The sequence below is a fragment of the Myodes glareolus genome, chromosome 20 (assembly GCF_982192425.1).
Source record: "Myodes glareolus chromosome 20, mMyoGla1.1, whole genome shotgun sequence".
NCBI classification, from domain to species: Eukaryota; Metazoa; Chordata; class Mammalia; order Rodentia; family Cricetidae; genus Myodes; species Myodes glareolus.
In genome coordinates, this window is record NC_142045.1 from 11,078,278 (window position 1) to 11,091,405 (window position 13,128).

Consider the following 13,128-nt stretch of genomic DNA (forward strand, 5'->3'; position numbering starts at 1 on the left):
ATTTTCTTCTTAATTACAAACATTTTAATCACAGGCTAGAGGCAAATGATTTAAAACATTATTGATGAATTGCCAGATTTACATTATCATCATTAAACTATGAGTAATGATTTGTGGTTTCTAAATTCTGTGAGTTCTAAAGATAAGCATGGTTGTTTGAGGGTCTATAAATATTGGGTTTAAGAGTGCATTTATCCTGAGTAAGTTTTTTAGAGACAGTGGATTAGGACAGTAGCATTTACAAAAATTATAATAATAAAGATATAATAATAAAAGGTTCTTCAAGTTTAAATTCAAACCTCTAAAAAAAAAATCAAAAATCATTGTGTCCCTTCAAATATTGCAGGAAATGGGACACAGAAGAACTGGGTTGCGATCTGTCCACAGCTCAGGGTGTTGACTAGGAATGCAATGTGAGGTTGCGTGTGTTGTAGTGACTATTGACTAGGAATGCAGTGTGATGTTGCGTGTGTTGTAGTGGCCGTATGTGCTTACAAAGATGCTCAAACACTAGACAAGGAAAATTTTAAAGGCCACTCATCAGCTATGCTGATTTTAAAACACCAGGGAACTGTTGTGGCAAATATGTGGCTCATTTAAGTATTTTCTCAGAAAAACAATGTTGGAGGGTGGTCACTTGTTGGTTCCCAGCCACCCGGCTAGCTTAGACCCAAAATAATCACACAGAAACTGTATTATTTAAATCACTGTTTGGCCCATTAGCTCTTGCTTCTATTGGCTAACTCTTATATTGATTTAACCCATTTCTATTAGTCTGTATATTGTCACGTGGCCGTGGCTTACCTGGTAAAGTTCCCAGCATCTGTCTCCAACAGTTCCATGGCTTCTCTCTGACTCTGCCCATCTTTCTCCCAGCATTCAGCTTAGTTTCCCCGCCTAGCTCTGCTCTGCCCTATCAACAGGCCCAGGCAGTTCTTTATTCATTAGCCAATAAAAGCAACATGTTGACAGAAGGACCTCCCACACCAAAACAGTTTGAGAAATCAGTGCTCAAGGGAGAGTCGTAGTTAAATGCAGGCTCAGAAAGCTGGAGATCTGCCATGATGTAATCGCCTTGATTTAGTGCTGGCTACTGCTTCCTGCCGCTTCAATTTGTCTGGACATCAGCACATGTGTATGCCTCTGAGCCAGGTGCCCCCTTTGTTACTGTGTTCAGCAAAGTAATAACCTAGTAGGTTAGTGAAATCTTCTAGTTTTAGTATACTTAGTCTCCCCCACCCCAGCGTTGCCTGCATTACAGAAGCTGAGGTGCTAGAGACTGGTGAATCACTGTGTATTGGGGCTGCATATATGATGTGTATAGAGCAAGAAGCAGGTCGTAAGCATGGTAGAATTCAAGCTGGGATGCCAAGTAAGTTGAGCAAGAAAGCCCAATGAACCCAAAGGAAGAAAGGATTAGTCAGCAGGCCCTAAAATCAGCAGACTTGTTTCAGTAACAGTGAGCCAGCAGGGGAGGCTAGACAAGAGGATGTGCCCAAGGAGGGGTGTTTCTCAGATTTCGCATCAAACATGCAAAATTTAAGCCCAAGAATAGCTTTGTGTATGAGTATTAGGGTGTATAGGTGAGGCATCAGGAAGCAGGGAAGCAGAGTGAGTGTCAGCGATTTATTGCAGGAGGTGTTAGAAAACATGGTAAGGAATGTCTTAAAGGGTGTGCTGCCGAGTCCTGACGGTCACGGCCATTTCTACCATGAATGACCTGACCAGGCAACCTTTGTTGTACCCACAGTAATTGTGTTATGTCATATGGCCTCATATTTTTGACAAGGACATTTATGTGACTAAAAAATAAAATTCCACCAATGTAAAGACTTTTTATCATGCACAGAACATTAATATTTCAGGGCTTTATATGCCCGACTATGCATGCCTAAACAGAGTTTTTATTTCTGTCCCTGAGCTTTCCTATTTGTGAAGGAGAATTGACACTAATATTTCCTTATTTATGATAACTTAATTTATATCCCAGTTTTATTAGAATTTTTTGTCTCGGGGTATTCATACAATTATAACTATAGACATTTAAATGCATATGATCTAGTTATTCTTTTGCTGTATACTTGTTTTATTGTATGCTTCCTTTTGGAAACAGTTGATCTTTCAATCAAGAAATAACTTTGTAGGCTGCCAAGTCACGTTTGAATGAGTGAGGTGTGCATACTTGTAATCCCTGCTCAAGAGACACGAGCAGGAGGCTGTAGCTCCTCGGCCCTCCCCCTGCTGTGTTGCAAGGCGCTGCACAAACACACAAGTAACCACAGAGCTATCTTTCTATAAATAGAAAGGAGTCTGTACCCATCAGTACTGCTTGTAGTTTTCTGGAGAACTTAAACGTGTAACTAAAACCTTTGAGCAATGAATTAGAAACCACTGCATCTGCACTGCAAGTGCCCCGCAGCCAGAAAGTGTGTCCCTGCCCGCTGCACACTCATGCTCTGTCGTCAGGAGCTGAGGTCTGTGTCAGGGTTTCCTCACGCTTGGGCTTCACGGTGATCTTGCTGTCTACCTAAAACACTCAAGAGTATAAGTAGAGCAGTTTGAGGCTTCTTTCCCCTCCGTTCCTTCATCTTGAAGATCAGTTCTTAAAAGCATCTGAGTCCGCTATTGCTGAGCTCTTGGTGCCATGAACTCAAGTGGGTTCTTGCCCACGGGGATTGTCTTAGACTCATCCCCACTCATTCGTCAGACACAGGGCACGTCTTCTCTGCTGTGTTTTTATTCTAAGAAAAATAAATACTGGGTTATGGTTATGGCTCATTAAAAAGACAGGTTTTAAAGAAACCTCCTTTATGTTGGGAATTGGGCTGAGTGTTTCGCCAGTTTTCACATTTGTTACTTAACTGCAAGTTTAAATGAAAATGGCTTATTTCATGATCTGTAATGACTTAAGAGTCTTTACCTTGATTGTAATTCATTTTTTAAAATCCACTCTTCTCAGCGATATTGGGATTGGTCAGTCTCAGGATGATAGCATCGTGGGCCTGAGGCAGACCAAACACATCCCAGCTGCCCTGCCTGTCAGTGGAACGCTGTCTTCGAGCAACCCGGACTTGCTGCAGTCACACCACCGGATTCTGGACTTCAGCACAACTCCAGGTGAGCCCCAGAGACGTCCAGCTTTCTCAGTGACCTGCCTTTCAACTGTAGCAGTGACGCAGTATGCATGTTTGGTCTGGCATGGATGGTATCATTCACCCAGAGTCAGAATGAAGCTCAAACTCCAAACACTGGGACCAGTCCATCGGAAAATCTTTTTGGTGTGGCTAAACCTGTTTTGTATGTGGTAAAATGAATAACATATTATGCATTTATTATTAAGTTATATCAAGTAAATAAATTAGGAGGTGTGTTTATGTAAGCTTAACAGGCTTTTCCTTATAATGAGTACTAAATTTAGCTGTACATTTTTCTTCGATGCTCACATGGCATCTTGTGTATGTGCTCCCTGTTTCTGTCTGTCGGGGAAGACACTTTTTGCAGTTAGCATGTCACAACTCTGTCCAGGAGGGGTGGGGTGTGTTACTTGGCTTGTGTTGCTGTCTGCTAACACTGGTTCCACCTCTGTGTGCCTTTTCCTGCCCCAGACTTGCCAGATCAGGTGCTCAGAGTTTTCAAGGCTGACCAGCAAAGCCGGTACATCATGATCAGTAAGGACACAACGGCCAAGGAAGTGGTCATCCAGGCCATCCGAGAGTTTGCCGTCACTGCCACCCCTGACCAGTATTCTCTGTGTGAGGTCTCTGTCACGCCAGAGGGGGTTATCAAGCAACGGCGACTCCCAGACCAGCTCTCCAAGCTTGCTGACAGGATCCAGCTGAGCGGAAGGTACAGCCTCTCACGGCACCCTTTACTCTCTGAGCCTACGTCCAGGGCGAAGAGACAACACACTTGCTGTTGTTGATTTGTGTTTACAGTGGTGGGACTTGAACCCAAGGCCTTGCCAAGCACTCTCCCACTCAAGGGACATTAGTAAGATGAATAGCTTGGGTTTTGGGGTTTGTTTGTTTTTTTTTTTTCCTCTCTCGTTTTCTATGCGATGTCATTATTCTTGAGGTTTTCATGGTCTGGGTCTAAACCATGGCGTTCAGACCTCCTGTTTTCTACCTGGGACGGTCACCTCCTTGCCCTTTGTCACTGTTAGTTCCAGCCCCAACACTGATAAATACTTTTTTGGCGATCAGAGATCAGGCATCCTCTGCATGTAGGTCTGTAGTTGTGCAAATCTCCACTGAGTTTCAGCTTCATGGGTGCCATTGTTCAGGAGGGTCAGGCTGTCAGGGTAACCACAGAGGAGAACACTAACCTGTGCACATCAAGTAATGAAGTATTAAAAGACCAATTCGGAGCCCCACTGTGCTTGTTCTATGTCTTTGTTTATAGTTTCACTTGGAGAAGGCATGTGCCTGCCGAAACCGGGGCAAGAGAAGCCACAGAGCAAATTGTTTTCAGTGAATTCCTTAAAAGGGTCACAGAACTATCCACACTGACCAGCCACGAGGCTTCAGATGCCTACTTCCTATCGTGACAAGTTGGGGTGATGCCTCCCACTTCCCTAGATGAGTTTCATGAAAATTAAAATCTTGGAGCAGGAGAGATGACTCAGCAGTCAGGAGCACCTGCTGGTCTTACAGAGGAGCTGGGTTCTGTTTCTAGCACCCACGCGATGGCTCACAACCATCCTGTCCAGGAGAGCCTATGCCTTCTGACTTCTGAGGGCCCTAGGTACATGTGTGGCACATACATACAGGCAAAACACTCACACATGTAAAAGAAATCTTTAAAAACTTAAAAACCTGATTTCAGATCAAAGAGAGGAAAATAAATTGCTTTAGGTCTCCCCGCTCCCAATCTTGGGGGGGGGGTCACATGTGCCACAGCATGTGTGTGGAGGTCAGAAGACAACTTTGTGGGTCCCTGGGTTTGCATGACAAGGCCCTCTGCCCATTTAACCATCTTGCCAGCTCAGCCAGTAAGTTTCCTAGTCATTAAATGAAAGAATAAACTTGGATTGAGCTGGTATGGACCTAGCAATTGTCAGATTCCCACTTCTCTGGGAAACTGACTTAAGCCCTTGAGCCAATGTTTCTATCTAGTCTGAAAAATAGCTGTCTTCTGTCGTTTTTGGCAAACAAGTATTCCGATGGCAGGAAAGCAAACAGAGCTACAGGACCAGCACAGAGGAGGTCCCCATGGTTGGTCCAATTCACTCACCTGCTGAGTAGGTGGCCATCACCCGGTGGTGCTGTGAGCTGCTTACACTGACCTCGTGGCTGGAATGGCATCTACACTGCTCAGGCTGGATGAAAAGAACACTTCCATCATTCTCTTAATTCTGCCCCACCCGTCACCCCTCTCCCCCAGGAACTAGCAGTGTTCCCGGAAGGAGGACCACAGACTCCCTGCTCAGCCTGGCGTCTAAGGGGTTTCTGTTTCTTTCAGGTACTATCTGAAAAACAACATGGAAACCGAAACACTCTGCTCAGATGAGGACGCCCAGGAGCTGTTGCGGGAGAGCCATATCTCGCTCCTTCAGCTCAGCACCGTGGAGGTTGCCACACAGCTCTCCATGAGGAACTTTGAGCTCTTCCGCAACATCGAGCCTACCGAATACATCGATGATTTATTTAAACTCAAGTCAAAAACCAGCTGTGCCAACCTGAAGAAATTTGAGGAAGTCATTAACCAGGAAACATTTTGGGTGGCTTCCGAAATCCTGCGAGAGACGAACCAGCTCAAGAGAATGAAGATCATTAAGCATTTCATCAAGATCGCGCTGCACTGTAGGGAATGCAAGAATTTTAACTCCATGTTTGCGATCATCAGGTAAGAGTATCTGTCCTCGGTACAGTCGATTCTGCAGATTTTAAAAAGAAATTTCTGTCTTGGAGCACCATGTAATCACAGAAATAATAGCAGTCCATAATTCATAATTGACACTTTTGTGTATTGCTGGTATGTAACATAAGGCCTCATGTACACTAGGTTATAATTGATTCAGCAAGCAGCTTGCTTTCTCTCTCTCTCTCTCTCTCTCTCTCTCTCTCTCTCTTTCTGTTTTTGTTTCTTTCTGATTCTAAATCTTTTCTTTCCCCCCAGAACTTGGGCGGGGGGGGGGGAAGGGAGGTGTTTTGAGGCAGTCTGTTCCTGTAAGTAACCCAGACTGGCATAGAACCTATGATCCTGTTTCCCAAGTGCTGGGATTATAAGTGTGTGCCACAATGTCTACCTCTATTTCTTATGGCTTACTTTAAACTCTTCTTGGTGGCTAGGGAGATGGCTCAGTGGGCCAAGTGTGCAAGCTTACAGACCTGAATTCAGATCCCCAGCGCCCACACAGAAGCCAAGCACAGTGTGGTTTTCACCCCAGTTCTGGGTAGGTCGAGACAGTAGATTCTGGGGGCTTGCTAGCCAGTCAGTCTAGGGGAAATGGTGACCTTGGAATACAGTGAGAGATTGTCTCCAAAGAAATAAGATGAAGAGCAGTAGGGAAAGACATCAGATATTAACTTCTGGTCACCATATGTATGCACATAAACACATGTGCACATGAAATCAAAGTTTAAAACATGTCTAAAAATGTCTCAGAATTTGGAGACAAGGTCTGTATGTACCATTTATTTGTGTATTGATTTATTCAACCTTGTTTACTCTGACTTCTGACAGGTCATTTGAATTTCTCTGAACACCACTCATTTTCTATGTAAAATAGTAATATTCCCCCCAAAATATCAAGAGGATTAGGTAATATAATACTGTCTAAGGGATTCTATCACAGCATTGTCACAGATGTTCCAGGTTAACTTTCTTCCCTTTTAAAAGTGCTTATGGTGGGGCAGGAGAGATGCAAACGGAGAGTTTCCTGGATGCTCGAAATGATTATTAATCATTTTTTCTGCCTGGAGTCTTCATACTTGTGGCTAATGTATTTTTTGTGATGGAATATTTACCCAATCTTTTTTAAAAATGCTTGTTATGAACCAAATGCTGCTCTATATATGTGTGAGTCTGTGGGAGAAGGAATTGTCGTGTCAAACTCTGAGGTTTGAATCTTACAACTAGGCTCAGACATCTTTATTGATCAAAATAGAACCCATTGCAGTCAAAGTATTTTTGCCAATGAGAAATAGGTTTGTCTTTTTCTGTTTTATAAAAATCCATGTTTTAGGATTCAACCAAGTCTCAATGTTTTATACATCCTACCGGTTATGGAATTATTTTCCATACAAAAGTTGTCATACTCGAAGAAGTTATGGTTGGTTGGCAGAAGTTAGGTGAATATGGTAGATAAAGGTCAGTGTTGTAGTCTAGTTTGTTCAGCTTTTGAAGCAGTGTGTCTCGTGTGGTTGGGAAGAAGAATTGGTGTCATGGAAAAAAGTTGGGCCCCTTTCTATTGACCAGTGCTGACCGAAGGAACTGCAGATCTGATTGGTGCATCTCATGCTTTGCTGAGCACATTTTTCAGTTGTGATGGTTTAACCAGGCTTCAAAAAGCTACAGGGAGACAGACCAGCGGGGGACCACTAGACAGTGACCATAACCTTACTGGATGCAGGTTTAGTTTGAGAAGTGCTTTGGAGTTTTGTCCAGACACTGAGCTGGTCGTCACTAATCGTCTCATGCAATCATTATCACACGCCCCAACCTAATGAAGAAGTATCTCATTGTCATTGAAGAGACTGAGAGAATTCGGCAGTTCCTTTTGATTTTCAGTAGGCTCACGGGCCGCCTGTTTATGGAGCTTTTCCAAACCTTTCCAGTTTGCTTCAAATGCCGCATGGCCATTGAATAGCCCACCCTGAGTTCTCTGGCGGGGTCTTGTGTAATTATAAGGTCAGCCATGGTGACTATTCTCAGTTGGCCACTGACGGCTTCTGATGTCCTGTCACTATGCTTTATCTCCATGGTTCTTGCTTCCTTTATGAAGTGGATTGTGCCTCCACGGCACCGTCTGCTTGTTAGAAACTTTTGAGCAAAATTTGTTATTGTTAAAGGTTTTCTCCAACACTTTATAACCCATTTTGAACCCAAATAAGGAAGCTGCCCAGTTTTATTTATTTATTTATTTATTTTTGGTCTAACGTTTCTAGAGTATAAAAGAAATATAAAATAAGTAGCAAGTTATAAGTCATTAACAAAAAAGTAAAGCAATAAATATGCATTGAAGTGATACATAACGGGTCAGCAAGCTGGCTCTGGGTGACACCTGCTATCAAATCTGACATCCTAAGTTCAGTCCCTAGGACCCACATGGTGGAAAGAGAAGATCATTCCTTACAAATTGTCCTCTGTCCTGCACATGATTCTATGGCATAATAAATAAATAATCAGTATTTCTCAGCCTTCTTAATGCGGTGACCCTTTGCTTCAGTTCCTCATGTTGTGGTGACTAACCTTAAAATTATTTTATCGCTACTTCATAACTGCTTCATTTCTACTGTTATGAAGCATAATATAAATATCTGATATGCAGGATATCTGATATTCGACCCCCTTCAGGCTTGTGACCCACAGATTAAAAACTAATGAAATAAATAAATTTCATTAAAAATAAAATTATATAACAGAACCACATTTATTACGAATGCATTCTAATATCAAATTTCAGCAATACAAAACCCACAATTTTTTTTAACACAAAGTATCCTCAAATTAACGGTACTTATCTTTTATTGGTTTTATTAGTGTGCTAGTCAGCTGTCTGTTATTGTAACAAAATACCTGAGATAATCATTTTCTAAAGAAGAAAGTTTACTTTTGCTAGTTGTTTTGAAAGCTATGCCCATAGTTCCTTGGCCCTGCTGTGCCTGGGCTTGTGGTAAGGCAGTAGTATATCACAGAAGGAGCATTTGGTGGAACAGAGCTGTTTGTAGCTGGAAAATAAAATAAGGAAGAGATGGGAGAGGGGTGGCCTTACCCCAGTTGCATAGGAGGACCTCCCACCACTCACTCTCCCCACCCCTGTTTTGGAGCCACTATCTTGGCTTTGCAGATCAGTCTGTCTCAAATGTGTGATTCTCCAACCTCCCCAGGGCTAGGATTACAGGCATTGCCCCCATTCCCATCTTAGCTTCCTCTCTTAATTTGTCCCTTCACAACCTTCCAGTACTGAATGCACTGCGGCCTGAGCCACACAAGGGCCTCTGGAGGCCAGTTCAGATCCATGCTATAGCAGAGGGCAAACAGATCAAGAGGGCATAGAGAAGAGCCAGCCAGCTGGCTGTGGTGGTGAGCCTTTAAGCCCCATACCTCAGGAGGCAGAGTCAGGCAGATCTCTGAGTCTGGGACCAACCTGGTCAGTAGAGCCAGCCAGGGCTATAAGCAAGAACCTGTCTCTGTGGAAGACAAACAAAACAGAAGGGCCAGCCAGTAAAGAGGTGCCAGCTGCCAGGCTTGGTCACCCAAGTCCAACCCCTGGACCCACATGTTAGAAGGGGATACCTGACTTCTGCAAGTTATCCCCTCACCTTCACAGCTTTCTGGGGACCCCCCCCCCACCACACACAAAGGCAAATGAATGACTGGCTATAAAAATGTCATGAGAGCATAAAGGGAAGAAGTGTAAAGATAAATGGTTTGGCACTGAGCCTGCTTTTAGCTGCCCCTCACCACCCAGGCAGGATTGGCATGACCTTCTTAGGAACTCTGTAAATTTCCATGCATGTCATGTTCACACATTTAAGTGTTTTGTTCTGTTTCTTCCTTTGTTTATGTGGGGATGATTTTCTCATATCTCCCTTTCTTCTCTCCCCGCTTAGTGGCCTAAACCTGGCCCCAGTAGCAAGACTACGGACCACCTGGGAAAAGCTTCCCAATAAGTATGAAAAGCTATTCCAGGACCTCCAAGACCTGTTTGATCCTTCCAGAAACATGGCGAAGTACCGCAATGTCCTGAGCGGCCAGAACCTGCAGCCTCCGGTCATCCCCCTGTTCCCTGTCATCAAGAAGGACCTCACGTTCCTCCACGAGGGTGAGCGCAGGTGGGCCCGCTCTGTCCTGGTGGGAGCCCAGGGTGAGCACCGTGTGACTTCTTGTTCCTCCTCTGTTCATCTCAGGAAATGACTCGAAAGTGGACGGACTGGTCAACTTTGAGAAGCTGAGGATGATTGCCAAAGAAATCCGTCACGTCGGCCGAATGGCCTCGGTCAACATGGACCCTGCCCTTATGTTCCGGACTCGGTATGTGCGTCGTAGGCCGTGGCATTTGTGGGGTTGGGACTGTTAGAGTGAGCGTGCCCACAGGAGGGAAATCTGCTTAAATTCAGGAGTTACTTTAGGATGTGCTGAGGGAATCACCCTCAAGGTTCAATTTGTAATGATGCCTCTCATTTGCATCCAGTGCAAATGCTAGTAGTGCAAAGACCTTGTCCTTGGGACAGTTTTAAGTGAATGCTAGGTACAAGTATTTACTTTTTATTTTTCACACCACTGTGTTGTGAAACTTAAAATCAGCAGTATGAACTAGAGCAGAATTATTGTACTGTCTGTACAACATGTTTATCTGTCGGTAAGAAGCAATGGTAAATTCAGTGGAGGGACTGAGCAGAATGCAGGCAGCAGCCTCTGAAGCCAGAGAGACGTTTGTAGTGGGTGTGTGTGAGGCGGCTCTGCAGTTAATGTTTGTGGGCTTCTAGAACTGCTTGTCCAGAAGTCTGGTCCTTTCCTTCTGAGCTTGTGATCTTTCTGTCTCTTCCCACACCCATGCTTCAATCTCCGTGGCTCTCACTTGCAGGAAGAAGAAGTGGCGGAGTCTGGGGTAAGTGGCAGAGCATTTGCACACTCGCTTCTTGCTCAGCCTGTTGCCTTGTTTTCTTACCTGCTCTGTTTTCTGACGCTTTGCAGTTTTTTTTTTCTCCTAACCCTCTTGCTCTATCAGAATTTCAGATGCAAACCGACTTCAGATTTAATCTATGGGGCCTTGCTGAAGTCACGTCCACAGAGCTGTGAAATCATTGATGATTATTCTGGGGAAATGTAGACCAGACATAGTTCTTGGCTGTCGGAAAGATTATATTTTAATATCATGTATATGTTTTGAGATGAAAAAGCCAAAGAAGTGGGGAAGGGAAGCATGCTTGTAGAAGGAGCAAGTCGTGCAACTTAGACGATCGCACAGACCCAGAAGTCAGTGCGGTGGTCCTGGGCGCCCCACACCCGAAAACCAAACTTTGCACAGCTCGACTAACTACTGTTTTCATTCTGTACACATCAGCCCCCTTTAAACGTAATTCTTAACAATTCACGTACTAAATAGTTTCCATCCATATGTTTACGTTTGCATGACCGTTGTATTAACAGATTTACTGGTTTAAAAACTCACCTTCAACCCACAGAGTAAGAACGCGATTGTGAACCCGGTAGCTGGGCTTCATTAAGTTCATATAAAATAGCTCCCATTAGGAGAAGCAAATTGAATTTTGAAACTGTCTCTAGAATCACTCAGTGTCCTTGCACAAGCTTTTTGTGTGCGATGATGTTTGCTGGCTTCTGTGAGAGAACGGAGTTTGAATGCTCTGTGAGATGAAAAGTAGAGTTTACGGTAGGAGCAGGATGTATGCCAAACACATTTGTGTAGATGTGTTACGTATAATTCCTTTGTAACCAAACCTTATGTCCTCTCTGTTGGTCCTCATTGTCCCGTAGCAGTTTACTCACTGGAAAGGGGCATGTGACCTTTCAAGAGTAGTCTTTACACAAGTCTGGTGGACCAGCCAAGACCGTGCTCCAGAGAGTTGCATTCTTGATTTCATCTTCCAGGTCGCTGAGTCAGGGCAGCGCGAACGCCGCGGTGCTGGATGTTGCTCAGACAGGCGGGCATAAAAAGCGGGTACGCCGTAGTTCCTTCCTCAATGCCAAAAAGCTGTATGAAGATGCCCAGATGGCTCGCAAAGTGAAGCAGTACCTGTCCAACCTGGAGCTGGAGATGGATGAGGAGAGCCTTCAGACACTGTCGCTACAGTGTGAGCCAGCTACCAGCACATGTGAGTGCCTCCCCAAATCAGCTCGGGCTGTTCTGTGTTCAGTTAACTTAGTGCACATCCATACCCACGGCACTCTAAAAGTCCCATGTCACGTGGCTAAGAGCTCTCTTGGATGAGCAGCTTGAGTTTCCTAGCGGTGGTCTCTGAGGGTCTGGTGTCGTGAGCTCTGCCCGTGAGGCTTCCATTGCACGTCCTGTAAACCACCTCCCACCACATAGTGCTAAGCAGCATTGGCCGCCGTCTGCTCAAGGATAATGCTCCATCTTAGGAAGATTTGATACTAAGTTGATTGCAGTTAATAGCATTATCTCCGATGGGGCGAAGTTCTGGATGCCATTTTTAAAACAATTCTTGGCTTTCTTATTTTGACTTTTATCGTGTATTTTTTTTAACATTTATTTGTTTGCTTGTTTGTTTAAAAAGCGTAGATGGTTGGCACCACACAGGCTGTGTTGTACCTGTAGGGGTTAGAGGACAGCTTGTGGGAGCTGGTTCTCTCCTCCTGTATGGGTTCCAGGGTCAAGCCCTGGTGGGCAGGCTTGGCAGCAGAGCTGTCTTGCCGGCCCATGTGCTTGTGTTTTAAACACCCATCCTGCACTGAGCCGTCCTCATTGTTTTTATTTTTATTTGGTGCTGACAGTACAATCCTCTTCACTGTCGCTCATTCAGAAGGCAAACCTCCCTGTCCTGCTGCTGCTGCTCCCGTTTTCAGTAGCCAGGGTTTCCCCTCCCTCTCTGGCTTTGCTGAGGTGGGGGTGGTGGGGGCCCATGTCATTGCTCTGCTACACATACTCTGTGCCCTGACCCTGTCTCCACGTGATCCTGACACCTGTGCCCTGTTTTCGCCCTAAACAATGACCAGTGCCCAAGAATCCTGCAGACAAAAAGCCTGTCAAGTCTGAGACCTCCCCTGTGGCTCCACGCGCAGGGCCCCAGCAGAAAGTGCAGCCTCAGCAGCCGCTGCCACAGACACAGCCACCACATAAAGCCAGCCAGGGACTGCAGGTGCCCGCTGTGTCCCTCTACCCTTCACGGAAGAAGGTGCCGGTGAAGGATCTGCCACCTTTCGGTAAGTTTCTGAACTCATGCTTCTCGGGTGATGTTTGCTGATGTGTTTCTCAGGTTGGGA

At 44.8% G+C, this 13,128-nt stretch overlaps 1 protein-coding gene across 7 annotated transcripts in view; it reads left to right on the forward strand.

Annotated features, from left to right (window-relative positions):
- Rapgef2 (Rap guanine nucleotide exchange factor 2) overlaps positions 1-13,128 on the forward strand; it is a 218,509-nt gene that overhangs the window by 189,909 nt on the left and 15,472 nt on the right. For 6 of the 7 annotated variants that reach the window (XM_048424899.3, XM_048424900.3, XM_048424902.3 and 3 more), the window contains 8 exons: positions 2,960-3,117; positions 3,606-3,846; positions 5,461-5,844; positions 9,777-9,988; positions 10,074-10,197; positions 10,751-10,774; positions 11,776-11,999; positions 12,862-13,068. In XM_048424899.3, coding sequence (XP_048280856.1) covers positions 2,960-3,117; positions 3,606-3,846; positions 5,461-5,844; positions 9,777-9,988; positions 10,074-10,197; positions 10,751-10,774; positions 11,776-11,999; positions 12,862-13,068 — 1,574 coding nt within the window. The remainder of the gene's footprint in view (positions 1-2,959; positions 3,118-3,605; positions 3,847-5,460; positions 5,845-9,776; positions 9,989-10,073; positions 10,198-10,750; positions 10,775-11,775; positions 12,000-12,861; positions 13,069-13,128) is intronic. The other variant, XM_048424901.3, reaches the window with a different exon arrangement.